The 25,018-nt window shown below is 58.6% G+C and overlaps 1 protein-coding gene and 1 long non-coding RNA gene across 6 annotated transcripts in view; one reads left to right on the plus strand and one right to left on the minus strand.

Annotated features, from left to right (window-relative positions):
* Positions 1–21,264, minus strand: part of LOC140602408 (uncharacterized) — a 64,113-nt gene extending 42,849 nt beyond the window's left edge. For 3 of the 5 annotated variants that reach the window (XR_012005379.1, XR_012005377.1, XR_012005380.1), the window contains exon 1: positions 21,081–21,264. This is a non-coding gene — a long non-coding RNA (uncharacterized lncRNA). The remainder of the gene's footprint in view (positions 1–21,080) is intronic. The other 2 variants (XR_012005381.1, XR_012005382.1) reach the window with 2 other exon arrangements.
* A 664-nt stretch (positions 21,265–21,928) lies between these two features.
* On the plus strand, positions 21,929–25,018 carry POU3F1 (POU class 3 homeobox 1). The gene has a single exon (XM_072771873.1). It carries the CDS (start codon positions 21,929–21,931, stop codon positions 23,297–23,299), a length of 1,371 nt encoding a protein of 456 aa, XP_072627974.1. The 3' UTR covers positions 23,300–25,018.

Genomic DNA, 25,018 nt, shown 5'->3' on the forward strand with positions numbered 1-25,018 from the left:
AGCTACAAGAAGCGGAGTCCTCTCCTGCTGTCCCTCCCCTCAGCAGAGGGCAAGGTTGCTGCCCCTCCCAACCCTCTCTGTGCCTCCTCCTCGAAAACTCCCACCAGCCTCTTTCTTTCCTCCACCTACCTCTCTTGGCTCCAGTACTCTGACCTATTTTCCCGTCCATTCACCTTACTCCACGCACAGGGGCCTCCTTGTTGCTTAGGCGTGCCCAGTCAGTTCCTGCCGCAGGACCTTTGCACCGCCTAGAACGCTCTTCCCTCTCCCCCAAGAAACAGCACAGCTCACTCCCTCGCTCCCTTAAACATCACCCTCTCCGAGAAGGCTGACAGGTTCCTGACTCATCAAAATTTTCAACCTCCTCCTAAACACTCCCCATCCCGCTGCCCTGCTTTATTTTGCTCTCCTTAACACGCATCACTAAATGCTCTATATTATACTTATCTTGTTCATTGTATGCTTCCCCCACAAGAACACAAGCTCCAAGAGGACAAAGGTTTTTGTCTGTGACTCTTGGCCCTGAAGCCCGCAGCCCCTAACACAGAGCGAGGCACAGGGAAGGCACCGGTACTAACTTTGCCGGGTGGTTGCGCGTCGCCCCTAACGACTGTAAGTGCCCCATAAGGGAGCGTCCACATGAGTATGTCCAGGGTGCCAAGCGGGATGCCAGAGGTCCCTGTGACCACCTCTGTGAGGGCACCAGATGAATCAGATCCAGGCTCTGGGCTCCCAGGGGATCCCGGTCTGGGGAGTGGGGGGCAGGAGAACCCCAGACTTGGGAAGAGCCGTTTCCATGTGTTCAAAGCCCAACTTCCTGGGTGATGACAGAGGAGGTTACCTGGGGCCGGGGGGGGGGGGGGGGCGGGGGGCGGTCAGGACAGCTGCAAAGACGCCTGCAGGAGGCACCAGGGGAGCTGGTGCATGGGGTTAGCCAGCTCCGGGGCCGCCCACGGCCGTGGGACCTCACGTGCCCTCCACCTTTCCGTAGCTCGGCTGTAAAACGAGGGTGATATCGAGCCTACCCGCTGGATGGCCCCGAAGATGAATCAAAGCAGTAAAGCTCCTTGAACAGACCCAGAACACAATTAATAAGCGCACAATAAATGCTAGCCATCATTGTCACTGCTTTTATTATTGTTAATGAAAACTGACAACATGCAAGAGAAAAGAAGTCTGGGGAGAAGCCGGGCAGAGGTTAAAGGCAGAGCTGCGGGCACGTTCAAGGTTAAAGAGCCTCCCATGGCTGCCTTGGTTTGGTAAAAGTCCACCAATGGGCTCTGGCGGGGGGCAGGAGGGCGGGCGGGGGGCCGGACTGGCAACATTTGTCCCTTTCTGTGGGGTGAAGCTCCCGCCAAGGCCGATTTCAAACTACCCAGTGACATTACTGAACACGAAGTTGGGAGGCGATGCAGGCCCGTGCGGTGACCTCAGCTTGCAGGCTGGAGGTCAGCCTCCACCTGCCCCATCCCACACCGACGGCCCCACCTGCTGTCCTGCCCTTGGCCCTCAAGTCAGGCTCTAGAAGGGGAAAGGATCGGTCTCCGGGGTGGGGGGCAGGGAGAGGGTTATTCAGCTGTGGCCTGAGGGCCATGTGTGGCTGGACCTGAGAGGTCCCTGCTCCAGGGAATCTTGAGAACCAGTGTGTGTGCGTCTGCGTGTCCTCTCTCTGTGTCACACACACACACACACCTCTGAATCCTCAGCCCTGAGCCCCACGCCACCTGGATACCAGCACAGCTGCCTCTGGGGAGGCCAAGGGGATTGGAACCCTTGGAATCCTAAGAGGAGTAAGGGAGGGGGTCTTCCCAGAGGCCCACCTCCCATACAAATTCCCTGCGGAGAGCCCTGGTCTCCCCCTGTGGGCTCAGGTGGGGGAAGCTCTGGAAACCAACTTCAGAGGCTTGGGGCTGGGCCAGCCCCCGCAGAGCAGCTCTACTGAGTGGGGAGGGGCCCTGGAGCTCCGGCTTTGCCACCTTGCTCCCTCCCTCCCACCCACCCTCCCCAGCAGGTTATCAGCGTGAAAACAGGAAGGCTGGCAGTGCTATTAATAATACATGAAGCCAGCTCTGCCCCCGATCAGGCGGGCAGGCAGAGGCGGAGAGGCAGCTCCAGCCCCCAGGGAGGGAGAGCGCCAGGCTGCTGGGTGCTGGGGGCCTGCCCGGCTGGGCCAGGGGGCAGGGGTAGGGGTAGGGGGAGCCTCCCTTCCTTCTCCCGTTTGCTTTGCTTTGTGGCGTCCAGCGCTCAAGGCCAGGTGCTGGCGCTCCCTCCATCGGGCTGTCAACTCCCTCCTCCTCAGAAACACAGCCTGGGTCTGAGTCTTGCAGAAGCTGCAGCCAGCGGAGGAAATTCTTCCTCCGGTCGGGGATACAGAAGACCCAGGTTCTGGGACCTGGGAGGCCGCAGGGGGGTCAGAGGAATAACGTGAGCTCTGGCCTCAAACCGACCTGGATCTGAATCTTGGCCCAAGCCCGCCCACTGTGTGACTTCAGACAAACCGCTTTACCTCTCTGAACCCCTGATTCTTCATCTACAAAATCAGAGACTGCTAAGGACATGGTGAGAATAAACAAAAGGACAGATGCAAACCCGCGGGCACATGGTAGTTGTTCAATACATGGCAGCGGGGCACTAGTGTTCCTAAGACTCTGAACTTGGGCAAGTTTCCTTCTTGCCTGAGCCTTGATCTTCACACCTATAAAATGAGGAGGCTGAAGCGGGTGCTCTCCGAGAGCCCTCCAAGTGCTGGCGGGATTTCAGTGACTACAGGGTGAGAGACCCCAGGCCACAGATGGGGTCTGAGAAGCTCCCCAACCACCCCTACCCCCGACACCACAGCCCTCTGGCAGCCCCCTCTCTGCAAATACCATCCGTGCCCCAGAATGCTCCTGCTCCAAGACCCAGGAGGTCTGCTGTCCGGTCCACCGTGGCCTCAGTCTCCCTGGTTATGATGCTGGGACAGCCACCCTGCCTTAGCCATCTAAGGAAGGGGTGAGAAGAGGGCAGGTCCAGGGGCGGGGGCGAGTGTCCCGGGGAGACAGAAGCAGCCTTGATCCTGAGTCATCATTAGAGAATCACAGAGAGCTCAGGGCTTGGGGCGCCACCGGTCCTTTCCACCTGCACTCACTCCCTCATCCGTTGCACAAATACCTGAGGTTTTGACAGCAGCCCTCTGTCCTGATTCTCCCTTGTTTGTCCCTCCGAGGCTCCTTCAGGAGCTCCTTTTCCTCAACTAGCCCTTTAAATGAAGGGGTCCCCAGGGTTCTGTCCTTGACCCCTTCCTCTCTCCCACTCACTCTCCTGGTACCTTTGCCTGCCTCACAGACACATCTGTCCCGATGCCAACAACCCCAGACCTCCTTCCCCAGATCTGTGGACACAAATGCCCACCGGGCATCTCCAAGTCCATGCCTCACGGGCACCTCAAACTCAGCAAGGCCTGGGCCCAACTCACCATCTGCCCCCAATCCCGTGTCTCTGACCATTTCACCCGCACCCCTCCTCTGAGCCCGACACACACCCTGTGCCACAGCCTCAGGAGCCACTGGGCTCCCTCCTCTGCCTCCCAGCTCCCCTCACAGCTGCCTGCAGACTCGCCCAAATCACGGCCCATAGAGAAGGAAAGGTCGTTTCAGCCCTTGGTCCCATAAAGCAAAGAAAACCCTGGCCTGGGAGTCAGAAGATGAAGGTTCAAGCCCCAGCTCTGCACTGAACCTCACAGGGCCTCCACTTCCTCAAATGGGGACAACAAAACACCTGCCTGGTGGGACGGGGTCGTCGTGAGGATTAAAGGATCTGCCGTGGCGGAAGCATGTAGCAGGTGCCAAGAACACATCAACACATGTCAAGTCTGACGACGGTGGTGCTGGTGGTGCTGGTGACTCGGTCACCCAAGAAACACAGAAACAAATAAAGGCAGACCTCGTCTTCAAGGAGCTTGCAGTCCAGCAGGAGAGGCTGTCATACAAAAATAAAATAACTATAAAGCAAGCGATGAATGCTTTTATGCTCATAGGAACAATGAGCCACTTGGGGGCCCCGGGGGCGGTGGTGGTGGCGGATCTCGCTGTGCCTGAGAGTCGGGGGCTCTGGACAGGAATGGGGCATTTGAGCTGGGACCGGGGGGACAGGGAGGAGTTCCCCAAGCAGAGAAAAGACAGACCAGCATCCCAGGCTCCGAAGTCCTGCTCCTTCTGAGCGAGGCGCCCTCTGCCTGAGGACCCAGAGAGCCCTCTTCCCCCACCGAGTAGAGCAGGAGGGTGGGCACATGGGTCAAAGGCAAACTCCCTACAGCCAGAGCTGCCCCAGGTGCCAGCGGAGACCCTCATGGGGCGGCTCTCGGGGCAGAGGGCTCTGCAACCCTCTCCAGGGTTCGGGGCTCCAGGGATCCCCTCTCCCTTATGCTGTCTCCCCAAATGCAAGGTCCATGAGGTTTGGTCTCCTCGCTCACGGCCACGACCAGCTCCCCGTGCCCCACACCCAGTGCCAGGCACAGTGCTGGTCTCCTTAACCTCCACCCCCACCCCAGGGTCTTCTCTGTGTCTGCAAGTCTGGATGCTCGGGGAGGGGGAATGACCAGCAGGGACGGCTGAGTCCCTGTGCACGCAAGTCTCCAGCACTCAGAAAATCAGAGATGCCAGAAAAACCCATCTGCTGCCTCTGCACCGCCCGCCAGGCCCCCTCTCCCCAGCGCGACAACCGACAACCGTACTTCCTGAGCGACAGGACCCAGGGGGGAGAAAGAGGCTGCAGAGAGTCCTCAGCTAGTCCCAGCTCTGTCCCTGCCTGGCTGCGTGACCTTGGGCACACTTTTATCTCCCTGTGTCCAGTTTTGTCCTTGGTAACTTTCAATCACTCGATCAAGATTCACTGACCGTCTATTTGATTCTGGGTCTAATACTAAGAACAGGGACTATGTTGGTTAAAAAGATACACTAAATCCTGGCTTCATAAGGCTTGCATTCTTTTTTTTCTTTCTTCCAAAGATTTTATTTATTTATTTGAGAGAGAGAAAGAGGGAGCAGAGCACAAACGGGCAGAGGGAGAGGTAGAAGCAGGCATCCCCCCCGCTGAGCAGAGAGCCCGAGGCAGGCCCGGATCCTAAGACCCCACAATCACAACCGGAGCTGAAGCAGTGGCCTAACTGGTTGAGCCACCCAGACACCCCATAAGGCTTAACATTCTAACTGGGAAAACAAACAATCAAAATGTAACAGACTGAATAGGTGACATGATGTTACAGGAGGGTAAATGCTCTACCCAAGGGATTAGAGAGGAACTGGGAGGCGTGTGTTTTAGCCAGGTGGACAGAAAAGGCCACCCTGGGAAGGAGAGGAGAAATCTGAATCAAATGGGGGGGAGTGAGCACGTGAAGAGGTGGGGAAATCACTCTTGGCAGAGGGAACTGTAAGTGCAAAGGCCCTGCGGTGCGAAATGAGCTTAGCAAGTTTAAGGAGTTCCAGGGTAGCCAGAGTGACTGGAGCAAGGGAACAAGGGAGAGGACAGCAGGAGAAAAGACCTGCCGGGAAGCAAGAGGATGGATGGTTCATCCAGGGCCCTGAAAGCCATGCTAAGCACTTAGTTTTCACCCTGTGTGAGATGGGAGCATTTAAAGGTTGCGAGCAGGGGCACCTGGGTGGTTCAGTCAGTTAAGCATCTGTCTTCAGCTCAGGGGATCCCTGGGTGGCGCAGTGGTTTAGCGCCTGCCTTTGGCCCAGGGCGCGATCCTGGAGACCCGGGATCAAATCCCACGTCGGGCTCCCGGGGCATGGAGCCTGCTTCTCCCTCTGCCTATGTCTCTGCCTCTCTCCGTCTCTCTCTATCATAAATAAATAAAAATTAAAAAGAAAAAACAATGTCTTCAGCTCAGGTCATGATCCCAGGATCCTGGGATTGAGCCCCACATCGGGCTCCCCATTCAGTGGAGAGTCTGCTTCTCCCTCTCCCTCTGTGGCTCCCCCTGCTTGTTCTCTTTCTCTCTTTCTTCCTCTCAAATAAATAAAAATCTTTTTAAAATAATAATGAAATACAATATAAAATAAAATAAAATAAAGGTTGCAAGCAGAGGAGGGACATGACCCATCCAAGATTTTAAAAGATCCTTCTGGCTGTTACGGCAACAACAGACCCTGGGGTAGCCCCGTCCGATGGAAATATCACACAAGCACACACGTAACTTAAAGTTTTCTAACTGCCATTTACCAAAAAAAAAAAAAAAAGTAAAGAAACAGGTGAAATTAATTTCAATAATATATTTTATTTCATCTAAAATATTATCTTAACATAGCATCTATATTGAAAAATCATTAGAGATATTTTCTTTTTTTTTTTTCATACCACATGTCTGACATCCAGTGCATACTCTACATTCGCTGCCTATCTCAATTTGGACAAGTCATGTTCCACATGCCCTCCGGGGACATGGGGACACCATGAGGGACAGCGGAGCTCTAGAGGGACGGGAGAGAAAGCAGGGCGGCCAGGTAAAAGGCAACTGCCAGGTACGGAAAGGCGGGGCTTAGAACTGAGCGCTAGCCGTGGAAGGAGCTAGATTACTGGGCAGCAGGCTCAGTGCCAGGGGCTGGTCCTTAGAACCTCAGTGACGGGGACGCCAGGATGGCTCAGCAGTTGAGCATCTCCCTTCGGCCCAGGACGTGATCCTGGGGTCCTGGGATCGAGTCCCGAATCGGGCTCCCTGCATGGGGCCTGCTTCTCCCTCTGCCTGTGTCTCTGCCTCTCTGTGTGTCTCTCATGAATAAATAAATAAAATCTTTTAAAAAAAATTTTAAAAGAACCTCAGTGACCTCTCATCTGATCACTCCCCAACCTGCAGGCTCAGGTGTTGGGTCTCCGAATGACAAACATAATACTGACCATGGAGAACATCCACAGGCCACCTTGCGTCCTAGGTACTTTCATCTCTCTGCTGGCTCCTGTCACCCTTATTACCCAAGGTCACACAGCTTCCCCCGCCGGGGCTGCCTTCTGGCTCCAGACCCTTAACCACCACGCTCTCCTGCCTCTGATCAGAGCACACGGGCACCCAAATCCTCCTCTTCAAAATGGCTCAGCACCTCCCGTGTGCCAGGGGGCACGCGTAGGGCCCTGGACCTTCCGAGCTTACCCACAGGAACCCAGACGCCTGTGATCTTTCTCCTGGGGAGGGGGAGAGAGCTTCTGCCCAGGAGGGAGGGGGCTGCGGGGACGTCCCCTCCAGCCTCTAGGCTCCTGCATCTCCCAGACCTCACGGAATCCAGCCCTGTCTGTTGAGGAAGAGGATTTAGAAAAAACAAGGATGTTGGGGGGGGTGGGGGGGGGTGCTAAGCTGAGCCCAGGCTGGGGGCCCATGGTTAGAATTAGCGCCACGGGTCAGATTCCCTGGAAATGCTCTGAGATTATGAGCTCTGCATGAAGGAGGTTTACTGTCACTGTCACTACACTCGGAACAACAACAGCAAGATGGGGAGGCAGCAGTGGGCAAAGGCGGACACTCACACCAAAGGAGCCAGGCTCCTGGGGAGCTCTGCAGCTGGGGTGGCCCTTCACCAGTGTCCCGAGTTGAAGCAAGGGGACCTGAGCTTTGCACACCCCTCACCAACTGACCAGCCACTGGTTGCAGGCTGCGTCCGGGGAGGGGGCATACTTTGGGCAATGAGCCCCCCACTTTCACCAAATCACCAAAGGCAAGTCCCAGAGCCAGATTCAGCCAGCAGCCGCCAAGGGCCCACAGGACTACAGTCAGGCGGCCAAGGGACAGGAGAAAGAGGAGGGGGATGGGGGGAGAAGGAGAGAGAGAGAGAGAGAGAGAGAGAGAGAGAGAGAGAGACCTCCTGACCTGGACAGCTTCTTCCTTCCTCCCAGACGAGGAGCAATCATGCCACGGGGGCAGGAGCACCAAGCACTAGGCAGCCAAGTCCATAAAGAGCCTGGGCTGAGCACAGCCGGGGGGAGGCTCAGGCACTGGAGGGACCCAGGCCCAGCTGGGGGCTGTGTCTCTAAGTCACTCACCACCCCCTGCCCCGTGGGGCCCCTCCTGGCTGGTCCTCAGGTCCCCAGACCCGTCCCAGCTTGGCAGCTCCCCTCCCCCACGGCGCCCCACAACAGAACACATCCCTGCCCCCATCCAAGTCCTTCTCAGCAGGCTATTGTGAGGTTTGAATGAGCTTAAGCAAGTGGAAAGTTTTGGTCACTGTGGGGGCTACCCACATGGGAGGGGGCTGTTATTAAGCTCCACGCTCCCTGCCCCGCCATTGGAAGAGCTGCCCCCCTGGGCCCGCTTTCTTCCCTTGCCCCGCCCTTCCCTCTCCTGGCCCTTCTCTTCCTAGCCTTCAAATCTCCCTTCTCCCACCTGAGAGTCTCTCTGAACCTCAATCTCTATAGCCCTTTCTGTGTCACCCTCTCCTCCTTTGGGTCTTTGACTATGGCCCTTCCTGCCAGTTTCACCTCCAACCAGGGCAGCTCCGAGCCACCCCGCAGATCTTCCAGATCTTCGCTGCCCACCTCTCCAAGCCAGGTCTGGGAGGGTCAGGCAGGAGGGGGATTGGCCTGAACTCTTGCTTCCATGGCAGCTCCTCAGCTCCAAGCTCACCCTGCCACCTCCCTGACTCCCTGTTCCCCCACCCGGCTCCTGCTCTCACCAACAGGGCAGCCAGGCCCTGACCCCGGTTCCCAGCCTGTTTGTTTACCTACAGTGGTGTGGAGAGGCTCCGCAGCAACACCACTTTACCGCTCCAAAAGCTCGGTGCTGGCAAGGGGCCAGCAGCTCCTGCAGCAGTGCAGGCAGGCCGCCAAGCAGCAAGGCCCCGCCCCGGGGAACAGCACAGCATGCTCTAGGCTGGGCTACGGTGAGGGTCACAAGCCTGGCCCTGCAGGGGTAGGAGCAGCATGCAACATCCCCATTCCCCGGGGCCCCAGGGTGCCCAAGCCTGGCAACTGCTGACAACCCCACAGCCAAGACAGAGCTTTTCCTATTGGCTCAATAAAAATGGGAGCCCCACTTCTCAAGGAGCTTCTCTAAGAACCAGGTGGGGAGAAGAAATAACATAAACAGAAGGGTCACAAATGTATAAACACTGAAAAGCTCTCCAACAACATGCACTCAATAAGTATAACTGAACCAATGACTGTGCATTGTTCAGTCTGCAATGTGTTTGATAGGTGGGTGGGTGGATAGGCGGGTAGATGGGTGGATGGGTGGGTGGGTGGATGGGTGGGTGGATGGATGGGTGAGTGGATGGATGGATGGATGGATAGACAGACAGATGGGTAAGTGGGGGAACAGGTGGATGGATGGATAGATGGGTAGGTGCATAAGTAGGTGGCTGGGTGGATGGGTGAGTAGATGAGTGGATGAATGGATGAGGGGTAGGTGGGTGGGTGGGTGGATGGATGGATGGATGGGTAGGTACATGGGTAGGTGGATGGGTGGTAGATGGGTGGGTAGATGAGTGGATGGGTAGATAGAATGGAGTCATGGTTTGCACGTTAGCAAGCCCATCAGTTATCTGATCTCCCTTTACCTTCATCCCACCCAGAAAACCCCCTTTGCCTTAGGGAGAAGACGTTCTGAGGCAAGCCTGGCTGGATGGGATTAACCCAGGCACCTCATCTTCTCTAGCTTCAATCTGCTGGGCCTCCTCCAGGAAGCCCAGGGCCTGACCCTGAGCTAGGCCCAGCCAGAACACGAGAAACTCTGGAGCAGAGAGGTCCTCAGGACCACCCTGCCTCACCCATGGCAGGGATCCTGGTCTTTCTGGGGTGGTAGACTCTAGGTACCCTAATATGGCTGGGAGATGCGAAGAGACTAGAGGAACCAAAGGGAGCCCAACTGTCTCCCCAGGCTTCCCCAACCCTCGTGTCATTGTAAAGATTTTTTAAAGTAATATATGGGGGGCACCTGGGTGGCTCGGCGGTTGAGCATCTGCCTTCGGCCCACGTCGTGATCCCGGGGTTCTGGGATCGAGTCCTACATCGGGCCCCCCGCAGGGAGCCTGCTTCTCCCTCTGCCTGTGCCTCTGCCTCTCTCTATGTCTATCACGAATAAATAAATAAAATCTTAAAAAAAAAAGAAAGCAGACCTTGAGGGCATTACGCTAAGTAAAACAAGACACACAGAAAACAACAAAAACTATATGGTTTCCCTCATATGTGGAACCTAAAAACACGAAGCAAATGAACACACCAAACTCAGAAATACGGAGAACAGGACAGCAGTTGCCAGGCTGTAGGGGTGTTGGGGGGGGGGGGTTGATGAAATAGGTAAAGGGCGTCAAGAGGTATGAGCTCCCAGCTATGAGATAAATGTCGCCGGGATGTAACGTACAGCACGGTGACCACAGCCAATAAAATCGTGGTGCGTGTTTGAACGTTGTCAAGAGGGTAAATTCTACAAGTTCTCACCACAAGAAAAAAAAATTGTAACTTTGTAGGGTGATGAATGGTAACTAGACTTATCGTGGTGGTCATGGCCCAGGATATGCAAATATTGAGTCATTATGCTCTTCAACACTAATATGTTAATACATCAATTACGTCTCAATATATGCACTATATAGATCTGTATATATATAGACACGCATACACTATACATACACACACATATACGTAAAGGGAATTTTCTAGACTCCATTGCCCCCCAAAAAGTATGAACAAGTGAGTGAATCTTGCTCCCGCTTAGCTACTCTACTTCAAACGCTGGAAGAACAAATCAGTATTATCTCTCTAGCTACCAAGGAAGATGTACGCAGTTAGCTCATTCCAACCCCAGGGCCTTTGCATTGTCCCGTCTGCCAGGAGTCTTTTTCCTCACCTCTTCACACGGTTCACGCCCTCACTTGATTCTAATCTCTGCTGTTGGAAATGAGAAAGGGCTCTGAGCGCTGGTTGCTCGGAGAGCTCCCCTGTCTTGCCAAAGTTGTCTCTCCTTCTCCAGTCAGGGACTCTCACCAAGTACACGCACACACACACGAAGACAATCCTAACTAGACAGTTCCATCACCCCCCACCACCCACCCAGAGCTAGAACTTGAGTCACAGGGTCTCTGACCTGACGGATGATCCCTCCCCCTTCACTGGTGACCATTCACATCCATGCATGACAAGATGACAAGGGCTCACCCAGGCCACAGAGGAGGTCACGCTCTGTCCCCAACCACACCGTCCGTCCCAATCAGCCATGGCCAAAAAAAAAAAAAAAAAAAACACGGTAGCATGCAAACAGGAGAGTCCAATAGCCCGGGATTTAAGAATTCTTGCTCTACCACTTAAGGAAAAAAAAATTATATATATATATATATATATATATATATATATATATATATATAATTAGTGTGCCAGCCTCAATGCTAACCTCCCTATGCACTTGAGCTCTTTTTTTTTTTTTTTAGATTTTATTCATTTATTCATGAGAGACACAGAGAGAGGCAGAGACACAGGCAGAGGGAGAAGCAGGCTCCCTGCGGGGAGCCCGATGCAGGACTCGATCCTGGAACCCCAGGGTCACACCCTGAGCCAAAGGGAGACGCTCCACCGCTGAGCCACCCAGGTGCCCCCACACTTGAGCTCATTTAAGCCCCATGACCGTGAAGCAAGGTAGGTGTTTATCTGTATTTTACTCGTGCCTGAGGCAGAAAACATTGGTGAAGTGCTAGGGCTCTGGACCGAGACAGAGCTGGGCTCGAATCTATGCTCCTCCGCTCAAGTGCTGTGTGGCCTTGGGCAAGTCACTGCAGCTCTCTGAGTCTCTGCTTCCTCCTCGGTAACGAGGAGATAAGACAGTCACTGCCTTTGATCCTGCTGAGGATCAAAGGAGGTTAACAGATGAAAGTGCCACAAGGTGCCAGGCATGCGGCGTTCAATCAAGGTCGGGGCCTGCCCTTCCCTCCTTATCTCGCCTGCTCCTCCGCCAAGGTTTGCAGGCTGAGACTGGTCTTCCCCCCGGTGCCAGGCACAGGGCTGGGCACAGCCAGCACACACAGAATATCCTTGCTGGTTGGCAGATTCGCCCAAGGCCTTGATTGCAGAGAGCACTCCCTCTCCCAGAGCACCCCAGCAGGGGACTCCTGCCTGCCCTGGCCAAGCGCCAAGGGAAGGTTCTGGAAGGGAGGCCCCTTCCTACCTCTGATCGTCTGCTCTGTTTGGAAGCCCTCCACCCACCAGGTGTCCTACCCTCAACCCCAGATCCCGCCCTGGTTCCTCGGGTCTGAGTTCCTGTCTAGAAAGTTTGGCGGGCACCCTGGCTTCTCCAAGACGGAGTCCCACCAAGAGCTCATCGGTCACTCACCCTGGTGCCTGGAGCTCTGACCCTGCCCCAGCCCCTCGGCTAAGCCCTGCCACGGGCTGACAGACACCCGTACTCCTACCAGCACCCCAAATCACCCACTCTGGAGCCCTGGGCCCCAGACTGCCCACAACTCAACCCTGAGGCTGCCATCCACCATCCCATCCACAGCTGTCACCTTCATGCCACCCCACAGCCCACATGCGCACACCCCAGGCCTACAGCCGGTCCCCACGAGCCCTGCCCTCCGTGGGACCCCGAAGCCCGGCAGAAGAATCACTGACGCACTTTGACATTAATCAAAGACACTCATAAATAAATATGTGTAAATCACATGCAAACCCAGGTGGGGATTTACATCTTTCGTTGCTGGGTCAGCATCTCCCAGCACCAGGGAGCTTTGGAACGAGAGCCCTCTCATGGAGGGGTCCACTGAGCAATCCCAGATTCACCAGCTGAGATTCTCGAACTTCCAAGCTGGGAGCATCGAGCAGCATTTACTGCGTGCCTACTGTATGCATTCTCCCAGACGCTAGCTCCCGCAGACGCTGACTGAGACAGTCCGTGAAAGGCTGAGAGCAGCCCCTGGCACCCAGGAAGCACCTGCTACGTTTGACTACGATTACTAACACCATCCTGAAGCCTCCGGTTCTTTTGAGCGCTTTGGTGAGGCTGCGATGTATAAACCCGGGTAGAAGGACTTAGCACAGTTCCTGTGCATAGTAAGCACTCAATAAATCTCAGCTATTTTTATTAAACAGCGTGTGTCTATGCAAACACATTCTGGAAAGACATAGTCGCTAGGAGCAGTTACGAGGGGCGAGGCAGAGAGATTAATGGAGGACTTCTGCTTTCTGTTCCGTGCATTCCTGAGCTAAAGGATTTTTACAAATGAGCCTGTGTTGCTTTTATCATCGGCAAAACCTATAAAGATATTCCTATTTGGTAGAAGAAAAGCTGCCAAGGTGGGAGCACCCACTTCTCAGCTACCTGCCCGCCGTTCTGCACCTCTCTCTACACTCCTGGGAATCCACGTCCCTCTGGACCTGGCAGGTGCCAGGTAGGTTCGGTTTGCTCTGGACACATTTATATTCATGACACCTTACGTGACATTCCCCCCTCCCCGCCCGCCCCGTCTGGCAGGGCCAGCGAACCTAGGAACCCTGGAACTTTTCTGAACATCAGCCAAGCCAGGCCTTGGTTCTTTCTCCCACCTGCCCTCAAGGATTGGGCTTTCGTCAGCTCACCAGGTACGAATGACAAGATAGGTCCTCTTCTCTGAAGCCCACGTCTTCTAAGACTGAAAGCCAGGGTCTACCTCCTTCTGATACTAAAAGCCAGTATTCACCCCTCCAAGCCCCTACACCCACCCACCCATTTAAAAAACAGAAGGAAACGGGGTCACAGTGGCCCGAGCAGGTGCTCATTCAACAGACACTCTTCACCGGATCCACCCCAGACCAGGAACCGGGCTGGGTGCTGGGGAGCCAGTTGCCCCCCACCCCCCCACCCCCAGGAGCTCAGGGCAGGAGAGGTGGATGCGTGAAGGGGAGGGACAGTGCAGGCCTGCAAATGCTAAGGGGGAGGTGGTCTGCACCACAGCAGGTGGAGGCGGGAGAGAGGTCACCATCCAGTCTAGAGCAGGAGCAAGGAGACCTCCCAGAGCACGTGAGCCTTGAACCAGGATGCGACAAACAGCAGGGGGGAGGCAGTCCAAGGAGAGGGAACTGCGTGGGCAAAGGGAGGAGCCGCCAGGGCCCCGTGTGTTCGTTGGAGCAGAAATTCCGTGCTGCTGGATTCAGAGGGTCGGCAGAGGCAGTACCCCGGGGGACTCGGGCCCTTGAACCCAGTGAGGAGCGGTGGAAGGCTTCTCGGGAGGCGAGTGACACGTCCCAATTGCATCTGGGGGGAGCACTCCGACTCGGCTCAGCTCGGGCACTGGGGGGGAAGGGAGACTCGTGACTCTCCTGGAGCCACTGAGGTGTAGGCTATGGCTCTCCCTGGAGGCTCCTAGAGCCAATGGCTCAATGGGCCTACAAACAGGGGTAAACTGAGGCACTCTACCTAAGGGTCCCTGCCTGGTAGAAAGGAGAGCAGGGACGTGAGTCTGACATGCACTCTGTTCTCAGCCGCAAACCAAAGTTGAGACTCGAGGGTGATTTTATCTGCGATGACAAGTCCACCCCCGGGCTCAGACAGGTATTGTTCCAGGCTCGGCAGACATCCCCAAGTCAGACAGATGTCCAGGACTCAAACAGACACTGCCCCCAGGCCAGGAAGATGTTGCACCAGGCCCGGGCAGATGCTGTGCCAGGTTCAGACACATGTCCTGGGCCCAGACGGAAGCTGTCCCGGGGCCAGATAATGTGCGGGGCTCAGCCAGGTGTCCCAGCCTCAAACAGATGTTGTCTCTAACCCAGGCAGATGCTACCCTAAGCTCACACAGATGTCTGCCACCAGACACACATAAAGATGCTAAGAGGTCCCCGGGAAAATATAATTCCTAAATCCTTCTTCGCCACTCCCACCCTCCACCTGCTTCCCTCAAGAAAGCTGAGGAAGGCCAGCCCTGAGCCCGGCCAACTCTCTCCAGGGCCCCCTACCCATCGGAGCCAAGGAGTTGGTCTGTCCCGATCGTTCTGTCCTTCCCTCGGACCCCAGGCTGGTCGGCTGCACAGAAGGAGGGAGGCACATACAGCAAGGCGAGGAATGGGACTCGTGCGTAGGACCCCAGGGCGTCTGGGCCATGGCAGATGGGAAGGCCCAGGCTCCCCAGAGCTGACTAGAGGCGGGGGGGGGGGGGGGGGGGGGAGGGGGGGTTAATGTCAAGGAAGGAGTGGGTTGAAGGAGGGGCCAGACCCACTAAGTCTTACTTCTAACCCACACTCTGAGCTGGGTGGAGGGAAAAGGTCCCGTGACCTCATCCCCATACTCATATCTCTGTCCAACATCCTAAAAACATCATTACCCGCTCATTGGAGGATAATTACCTACTTCTCCAGAGCTGAGCAGCTCTGGGCTAGGGAGCGAGGGGGGGGGGGGGGGTGATAGGAGGCCGGCCCAGGTGGATGTAAAGAGGGAGACTGGCCCATTCATCAGCTTGGCTGGAAGGACGATCCTCCTCCTCCTCCTCCTCCTCCTCCTCCTCCTCCTCCTCCTCCTGCAGCCTTCACAGGGATGCCCCAGATCAGGAAGGAAAGAGACCTTTCCCCTCACAACCTGTGCATCATTCTCAGGGCAGAGCTAAGGACGCGAGGGTTCATGAATATGCAAATTACCTCGAGCCAAGCCCGCAGTTCTCTGCCCCTCAGGAAGGTGAGAAAGGTGTGGTGTGGTCTTGAAAACCACTCTCCAACAGACACACCTCCTGACACAATTATGAACCCTGATGCACACATAGACCAAGCACAAGCACCCTAACACAAGCACACAACACTTTAGGGAGATCTGCAAAGTACTAACACACGAATTCACACAAGCACACCACGCCCCCAACACGCGATTGTCAACACCGCACCACAGTCTAACACGTCCCCCCCCCCCCCGCCGCTGCACCCCCACCCAAGCTGCCCACTCCCCACCTTCAATCAGGGCACAAAGTCAACACCAGGCCCGGGGAGGACACCTCACCCTTCTGATGAAGGTGACAAGGACTTCAATTATCATTCACTGCTCCCACCCCAACCCCGTGGTGGTGAATTTTGCAGCCATCCAGATGAAAAGTGTGTTTAAAAAAAAAAAATTTTTTTTTTTTTAAAGAAAGAAAGAAAGAAACTCAGACCCAGCCCCAGCCTTTCAGAGTGATTAATCCCTGCTAATGATTTACCGATTTGCAGAGAGCGTGTTCTGCATAACCGGATTGTGGGCATTAACACCAGCTCAGAGGCTGCTTTTCTGCCAAAAATGAAAGTAAATTTTAAGAGCAATTGACCACCGCTAATTTCAATATTCTACTGATGCCCTGGGAGGACCCTCACCCCCACCCACAGGCTTAGGGGCTGAAGCAGGGGGGAAAATATGCAAGGGAAGGTTCATCCCTAAGACAGATTTCACCTTCCATCCCTCCTTCCCTTCACCCAGACTGAGCAACGGGGAACCTTAGATTAAACTGGAGAGGCTGCTGCTTCCTCCCCTGCCACAGGCAGCAGCGCCCCTCCCGCCCCTCCACTCCTCTACCCCAGGCTCTGGCCGGCACAGACAGGACAGAGGGGATTAGGACACCTGGAGGGGCCGAGTGTCGAGGGGAAGAGGTGGGGGCTTGACAGCCCGGGACAGGGATCACACAGCCCACGTGGGAGAGCTTCCTGGATGGTGGGGAGCACGGTGAATGTGCCTAGCTGCCACCAACCTGCCTGCAGGCAGCAGACGGACACAGGGACCCCCGCCCTGCCCCAGGTGGGAACCTGTGACAGCAGGACCATGCCAGACTCTTTTGGTCAAAAACAATCCAGCCCAGAAAGAGGGGTGGGGGGAGCACAGGCATGGTCGGTCGCTCCTGCCACCGCTGCTGAGCAAGAACTGGCTGGGGAGCAGGCCGTTCCACTCCTGCTCACACAGCCTTACTCACCCTGGGCAGCCGGGGAGAAAAACCAAGCCACGCTTTCCAAATTTCCGTGGGGGCAGTGATCTCATCTCGCCTTCGCAAGCAACCCACCGGGGACCGCCCTGCCCAGTTTACAGAGGAGGGTACTGGGGCTGAGACTGGTCCAATGTCATCCGGCAGGCCCGAGCCTGAGCCAACCTGGGACCCTTGGCACTCGGAAAATGCAGGATCCAGGGCGTGAGGAGATGACCTGTGAGTGCTGGCCGCGTCCTGTCCCCCCACTGCCAGTCGGGCCTGTCCCCTACCCCCAGAACCTCAAAGCCCACACACACAGACGGTATCCTAAGACACCTGCTCCCCGCTGTAGCCCTCCCCATGGGCCCGGACCTGCCTCTCCTTAGCTTTTCTTGGCACTCATAACTTACAGTAAGAAATCCCGGGGAAGGCCCTGGAGCCTGTCTTCCCCCAGCAGTGCAAGGCCTCGGGTCTGCAGGTGCATCTGCTCTCGGCGCTTCCTGGATTCCAAGTACCCAGTGACCGGATGGCAAGACACAGCGCAGGGACCCAGAGTCTAAAGGGGGAAGCGGCCAGACTCAGCTGCCCCGTCCCCTCCCTCCCCGATCTTACTCAGTGTGCCATTGTGCTGGTTCGCCTGTCTGGGACGTGCGTCTGGAATGTCCCAGGGCATTTGTGGCGGCAGAGGTGCTGGTGGTGAGCGTGGCCGTGTCTGAATCTCTCGGGCGGGAGTGTGAATGCAGATCACAGAGTTGGTGTCTGTGACTCGGGGCTTTGCGGAGAGAACAACACGTGGGGCTGGAGTTCACCCCTGCAGACCCTCCCCAGCTGCCCCGCCTCGGCTGCGCGCTGCGAGACCCCCGACAGTGAGGGCCCCATCTGCTGGAGGCTCGGTGACCTGTGTCAAATGAGCAAGCGCTCGGTCACACTCCAGAGCCTGGAGGAGGCCGCACCACTCTGGGAAAGCCTGGGCAGCTCCTGGCCCCGGGGGCAGGCTGAGCAGGGGCCCCGCTGGGGACGGAGGCCCACGAGCCTCTGAGACTGGCGGCGGCCTGGCTGGGAGCTGCCCTCCACAGACAAGGAAAGTGAAGAAAAAGAAGAAAGAATAGGAAAAGAAAGGGCTTCCCTGCTTCCTTGGGACCAGCACTGCTGCTGAACGGCCCGGGCCAAACTCGGAGCTGGGCGTGTAATCGTGCCACAGGGTGTGGGTGTATTCATCGCAGTCTGTGATGTGTGGGGTTGGCTCCTTGTGCATTCGTGGGGAGACTGTGCCTGTGTGTGCGGGTCCATGTGCATGGACAGCAGGGTGTGATTATTTGTGTGAACTGCCAGGTAAGAGCCTCCACGCTCGTGACCCCAAGGGTCTGCAGGTCTCCTGCATCCGTGTCACTGAAGGAATGCTGGCTTGAGCCTATTTCAGCCTGTGTGCGGGTCCTGCGTCCGTTTTCCTTTTGGACACGCGTCTGTATGTACAACTGTGCGTTGGTTTGTGTGACTGTGAGTTCCAGCCTAATGGGATCCCTCTGTGTGTCCCTACTCTGAATCCCTATGTTTGTCCCTAGGCCAAATTGCATGTTTGTGTCTGCGCGTTGTGTGTGTGAATGCACATCCATTCGCATGCCTGAACCATTCAGCGTCTGCACAGGGCAAGCGGGCATCGACTGCCAGGTCCCAATTCTCCACCCCCTACTCTGTGAGGATGGGGCCCCTGGAGACAGGGGCTGTTTACCTGCAGGCATCTCTGCCAACAGGCATGTCAGAGCCCCAGGCATGTCCCAGACCCTCCAGGAACGAAAGCAAGGAGGATGTCAAGACTTCTGGGGAAAATCTGACTCTCAAATGCAAGAAAATGTTGACTCCAGACTAGATCCACACATGGTAGAGGGTCTCAAACTTCCATAAACAGGGAAAGGAATGTTATCCTTCCCTGGTCTACACTGCCTGCCCCCGGGGGCGGTATCTAACACTAGAGCTTCGGAGCAGTCCTGAGAAGCAGGCATTGCTCTCTCCCTGTTTTAAGATGACAAAACTGAGGCTGCAACAGGCAAAGCAGCTAGCACAGAGAGTCACGGGGCTGCTACTGGGGGTGGGGGGGTGGGGGTTGGATCGTGATGGAGCCTTGCTGGTAACCTAGGAGCCTGGCTTTGCTGCAGACACCCCTCAATTCCGCACATACCTGGGAACTCGGCGTCAGAAGCCCCAGCTGGCCCCCGCCTGTCCGCGGAGAGCTACCAGAGATGGGGCAGTGGGCTCTCTCTGCTGCGACAGCCAAAGCCACTGCCCCCGCAGGCACCCGCCCCCATCCCACAGCAACGGGAACAAGCATGAGGAAGAGTGGGACCTTCGTCGGTTCTGCAGCCTCGGACAAGCTCCGCTTCTTCATCTCTGCCCTGGGGATAATAATCTCAGGGCCCTTCTACAGGGCTGAGAGGTGCAGGGGACATGGGAATGAACGTAAAACACTGCACCCGTGGGGCACTGTCCTTCAAGTCTCGGTGGCAATTCAAAGGCTGGACATCGTTACAACTGACCACTGTCCAGACACTTCCATTCCTCCAACAGGAACCAAGACACTCATTGAATCAGACCACCGCAGCTACAAGGGACTGAGCGGTCAGCTGGTCCAAACCTCCACAACCCCACTCGACGGATAAGGAAACAGATTTGCTTAGACAGAGGAACTAACGTGCCCGTTCGCTGGGCACTCACGATAGAAACCACCAGAGTAAAAGCCCTTCCTGAGAGCCTTCCCTCCCCGCTCCCCTCATTGTCTCAGCCCACCCTCTGCCTGCCCTCAGTGAGGCAGGTGGGCTGCCTACAGTCCTGTTAGTCCCAATTCACAGGGAAGAAAACCAAGAGCTACAGAGATTGACCCGAGTTATTCTTGCCCAGAAAGCTGGTGGCAGGTCCAGGTAGGAAGCCCATGCTTGAGTGTCATGCTGGCCTGGTGAGGGCTGGCGTGAGAAGCACCTTCACTACAGAATTCCCACCTTGGCCCCACCTCTTGGGTCTTGGGGACAGGCCAGCGAGGCAAGTGCTTTATGATCTCATGAAAGAACAGTGACTCAAGGTGATCACTTCTTGGGCCAGAGTCCAGGAAAGCCAAGCATCCCCAGCTGGGTTCCGACACAGAGCTCCGTCACGGCTCTTGCAGCAAGGGTGGCACCCAAGAAGACTGCTCAGGACAGTGGCCAACGGCCAGACAAGGACCCTGCCTTGTCTCACGCCATCCTTTGAGGGCTGGCCAGAGGCTGGTCTGGGGTGCTTAAGGGCCTGGATGAGCGGTCTGTATCCAGGCTGACCCCTGACTCTGCCTCAGGACCATTCCCACTGCAGCTGGCACCTGAGCCCCCATCACCCTTATTCTATTCACTGAGGCTCTGTCCTACGGTCCTAACTTGTCCAGCAGGGTCCAGCTGGGCCGCCAGCTCAGTTCTGTGATCTGAGACCCCAGGGCCCTGGAATCGACAGATCCACTGGAGGTTAAGACCAGACGGCGGGGGGGGGGGGGGGGGGGGGGGGCGGGGGGGGCGGGGGGGGGCGGGGGGGAATGTGAGCTGCCAGCTGGAAGACTCCCTGGGACCCAAGCCCTCTGTGCAGGACAGAGGTGGAGGCCGCAGGTCACTACGCTGGGCCTCCTCCCGTCCAGTGTGGGGCTTAGAGGCACAGACTAGCTGCGCTGACGTCCGAGACCACTCGGGATCTCTCCAGGCGGCCTCAAAGAGCTGGGGAGACAGGAAGATCCCCGAATTGCACGCCGCACCTTTCTAACAAGGCGTCCTCCGTCTCAGCTCCCTGCTCTGCAGGCCCCCAAGGCAAGCCCGCTGAACTCCAGCCCGGACAGCTCCCGGCTCGCGCGCAGGATTCCAGGGGCGCGGCCGCCCTCCCCCAGGTCCCCCCCAGGTCCCCCCAGGTCCCCCCAGGTCCCCGCCACTCCTCACCAGGAGCAAGTTTCGCGTCCGGGCGTGACCCCGTCGTGACCCCGGCCAATGAGCGGGTCACGCAGGGAGGAGGAGCGAGAAGGCGGCAAAGCGTGGGACGGCCCCCCTCCCCCGTGGGCCGGGGATGTCACCACCCCCGCCGGCGGCGCTGCCCCGGAGCCCCGCGCTGCACCTCGAGGTCCTCTGCCGCGGGAAGCCCGGAGCGCGGCCTGGCTCGGGAGGCTCCCGGGTCCCCGCCGCGCCCGCCCCGCGCCCGCCCCGCGCCCGCCCCGCGCCCGCCCCGCGCCGCCCGCGCCGCACTCACCTGGTCCGCGGAGCCCGGGGGGAGGCGAGCCCGCGCCCGCGCCCGCCCGGCGCGCTCTCGGGGCCGCGTGGGTCGGCGGAGCTGCGACGCCGGGTCTGGAAGGGGAGGAGGGAACACGGCTCGGCGCCGGCGGGCAGCCCGGGAGGCGAGGCGGCGGGGAGCAGGCGCGCCCGCACCGCGCCGGCCCGCGCCGCCCCCCGCTCGCAGCCGCCCGGCCCCGCGGGGAGCCCGGCCCGCCGGCAGCGGCGCTGCGCAGCGCGGCGCGCGGGGCTGAGCCGCTCCCCGGAGCCCGAGCGCCTCCCGGAGCCCGCAGTCCCCGCAGTCCCCGCAGTCCCCGCCGCCGCCGCCGCCCGGCCGCCCGGGCGGGAATCCAGTCCGCGCGGAGTGTGGGACCCGCGCGCGCGGAGCCTCCTGGCCGGGGGTACGCGGGGCCCACGCAGGCGGGACGAGAGGGGGCGCGGTCCCGGGGCCGCCCCCGCGCCGCGCCCCACGTGGCGGCCGCGCCCCCGGGGCGTGAGTCCGCGCGGACGGCAGGGGGGCCGGGAGCGGAGCCGCGGCGGCCAATCAGCGGCGGCGGCGCGCGGGACCCCGGGAGCGAGGCCCAATGGCGAGCTCCGGGCGGCCGGGCCGGGCGGCGGGCGGGCGCGGGGGGCGGGGGCCGCGGCCGGGGGGCGGGAGGCGGCTCCGCGGGCAGCCAATGGGCGGCGGGCGGGGTGGGGCTCCGGAGCGCCGAGCGGGTCGGGGCTTTAAGCCGGCGGAGCGCGGCGGCGGGGCCCGCAGACGGAGCGGAGCGGCGGCGGCGGCGGCGGCGGCGCGGCGCAGGGCGCGGGGCGCGGGGCGCGGGCGGCATGGCCACCACCGCGCAGTACCTGCCGCGGGGCCCCGGCGGCGGAGCGGGGGGCACGGGGCCGCTCATGCACCCGGACGCCGCGGCGGCGGCGGCGGCGGCGGCGGCGGCCGAGCGGCTGCACGCGGGGGCCGCGTACCGCGAAGTGCAGAAGCTGATGCACCACGAGTGGCTGGGCGCGGGCGCGGGCCACCCCGTGGGCCTGGCGCACCCCCAGTGGCTGCCCGCGGGCGGCGGCGGCGGCGGCGGCGACTGGGCCGGGGGCCCGCACCTGGAACACGGCAAGGCGGGCGGCGGCGGCACCGGCCGGGCCGACGACGGCGGCGGCGGCGGCGGCGGCGGCGGCGGCGGCTTCCACGCGCGCCTGGTGCACCAGGGGGCGGCCCACGCGGGCGCGGCTTGGGCGCAGGGCGGCACGGCGCACCACCTGGGCCCGGCCATGTCGCCGTCCCCGGGGGCCGGCGGGGGCCACCAGCCGCAGCCGCTCGGGCTGTACGCGCAGGCGGCCTACCCGGGGGGCGGCGGCGGCGGCCTGGCGGGGATGCTGGCCGCGGGGGGCGGCGGCGCGGGGCCCGGCCTGCACCACGCGCTGCACGAGGACGGCCACGAGGCGCAGCTGGAGCCGTCGCCCCCGCCGCACCTGGGCGCCCACGGACACGCACACGGACACGCACACGCGGGCGGCCTGCACGCGGCGGCGGCGCACCTGCACCCGGGCGCGGGCGGCGGCTCGTCGGTGGGCGAGCACTCGGACGAGGACGCGCCCAGCTCGGACGACCTGGAGCAGTTCGCCAAGCAGTTCAAGCAGCGGCGCATCAAGCTGGGCTTCACGCAGGCCGACGTGGGGCTGGCGCTGGGCACGCTGTACGGTAACGTGTTCTCGCAGACCACCATCTGCCGCTTCGAGGCCCTGCAGCTGAGCTTCAAGAACATGTGCAAGCTCAAGCCGCTGCTCAACAAGTGGCTGGAGGAGACCGACTCGTCCAGCGGCAGCCCCACCAACCTGGACAAGATCGCGGCGCAGGGCCGCAAGCGCAAGAAGCGCACGTCCATCGAGGTGGGGGTCAAAGGCGCGCTCGAGAGCCACTTTCTCAAGTGCCCCAAGCCCTCGGCGCACGAGATCACCGGCCTGGCCGACAGCCTGCAGCTGGAGAAGGAGGTGGTGCGCGTCTGGTTCTGCAACCGGCGGCAGAAGGAGAAGCGCATGACCCCGGCGGCCGGCGCCGGCCACCCGCCCATGGACGACGTTTACGCACCGGGCGAGCTGGGGCCGGGCGGGGGCGGCGCATCGCCACCCTCGGCGCCCCCGCCGCCCCCGCCGGCCGCGCTGCACCACCACCACCACCACACACTGCCCGGCTCGGTGCAGTGACCCCGCGGCCCGGGCCCCCGCGGGCGCGTGGCGAGGCGCCGCGCGGCCTGAACTCTTCTTCTTTTTGTTTCTTTTCTTTTTTTTTCTTTTTTTTTTTTTTCTCTCTCTCTCTTTTTGTTCGGTTGCTTTGGATTTTACAAAAAAAAAAAAAAAAAAAAAAAAGCCCAGAAACTTTCGAACCTAAACCAAACACCCGGACGACCCTCTCCGGCGAGCGGCGAAGACGGCCCGACAGGCTGCGTCGCCCGAGCCCCCGGGAGAGAGGAGCGAAGATCCGGGACGCGCCAACTCACCCCGCCGCCTGCTCCCCGCCCCCATCCCCTCGGAGACCCCCGCCTCCCCCTGCACCCCTCCCACCCCCGGGCTGTTCGGGGCCGGATCCCGGCAGCGGCCTCCCCGCAGCGACAGGTAACGCGGTACGGGGTTAGGGACCCCCCGGGAGAGAGGATGGAGACAGGAGGGCCCCCTCTCCCCAGCCTGCGGGTCGAGGGTGAGGGACTGTCGCTTAATCCGCTCCACGCCTCTTCTCTCCCGCAAGGATGCGCCCCATCCCCCTTTTTACCCTTCCTCCGGGCTTGGTTTTGTTGTTTTTGGTTGGTTTTTTGGTTTTTGCTTTTTGTTTTTTTTTACGGTTTTTATTTATTCATGGAGCCTCTCCCCGGCTCCTGGGGTCCTTCTAACTCCGCCCGCGCCCTTAATTTAAATCGCTGTATACTGTATTTATCGGGGCCCCGGAGGGGAGGCCGCGAGAGCCGCGTCTGTGTATAAAAGCAGGAAATAGCCAAAGCTTTAATCTAGCCTAATTTATTTTTCCCCCTTACCTCCCCCTGCCCTTACACCCCACCACCACCATCACCACCACCACCATCGCTCCACCCCCCCCCAAAAAAAGCAAAACAAAAACAAAAAAAAAAAACTAACAAAAAAAAATTCGAGTGTTCATTTTTCGTTTCGTTTTATCCGAGCTGCGATTCGGTTCCCGGCCACGCGGGAGGGGTCTGCGCTCCCCACGCACACCCCCCGGGAAGAGGCTTCTGCCCCACTGCAGACTGACCGCGGCCCAGCAGGGCCCCCCCATCCCACCCCTGCTCCCCGCGGGGCACTGCCCTCCTGGCCACCGACAAACGAAAACTTGAAAAAGTTGGAGGTATTTTTTAACCAGCTGTAGAAATAAGCCGTTCCCTGCGAACCTTCTGCCCTGATTCCCGGCAGCCTTCACCCGCTCCCTCTCCAGCCCGACCTGGGATGCGGGATGCAGGGGGGCGGCCAGGAGAGAAATTCCCCAAGTTTGGGGTGAGGTGGGAACCATGTAAATATGTGAGATATGTACACACTTGGCGGGGAGAAGAAACATTTTTGTGCTTGGTTTTTATTTTTGGTTTTTCCGGGTTGCCCTCCATCCCCATCCGAAAGGATTTTGTACACCGAATAATCCGAAGGGAAAAAAATATTTTAATATGATTTCCAGATTTCTGACCCATCTCTATTTATTTTCTGGATGTGTTTGGAGCTTCCCCCTTCTCCGTTTCTTCCGTTCTGTTTGTTACAGTTTGAATTTAAATTTTGTTATTTTATTTTTATTATTTTTTTGGAACAATGTTTTGGTGCATTCTTTGTATCTTTATTGCAAAAATAATAATAATAATGTAGACTGGGAAGTTCCCTTTATATTTATGTTATAGTAAATATTTTATTACTCACATAAACATGTACCCCAGG

Source organism: Canis lupus, chromosome 13 (genome assembly GCF_048164855.1).
Source record: "Canis lupus baileyi chromosome 13, mCanLup2.hap1, whole genome shotgun sequence".
Taxonomy (NCBI): Eukaryota; Metazoa; Chordata; class Mammalia; order Carnivora; family Canidae; genus Canis; species Canis lupus.

Excerpts from the sequence above, each read along its gene's own strand:
- POU3F1 (XM_072771873.1), top strand. The coding sequence starts at position 21,929 with ATGGCCACCACCGCGCAGTACCTGCCGCGGGGCCCCGGCGGCGGAGCG.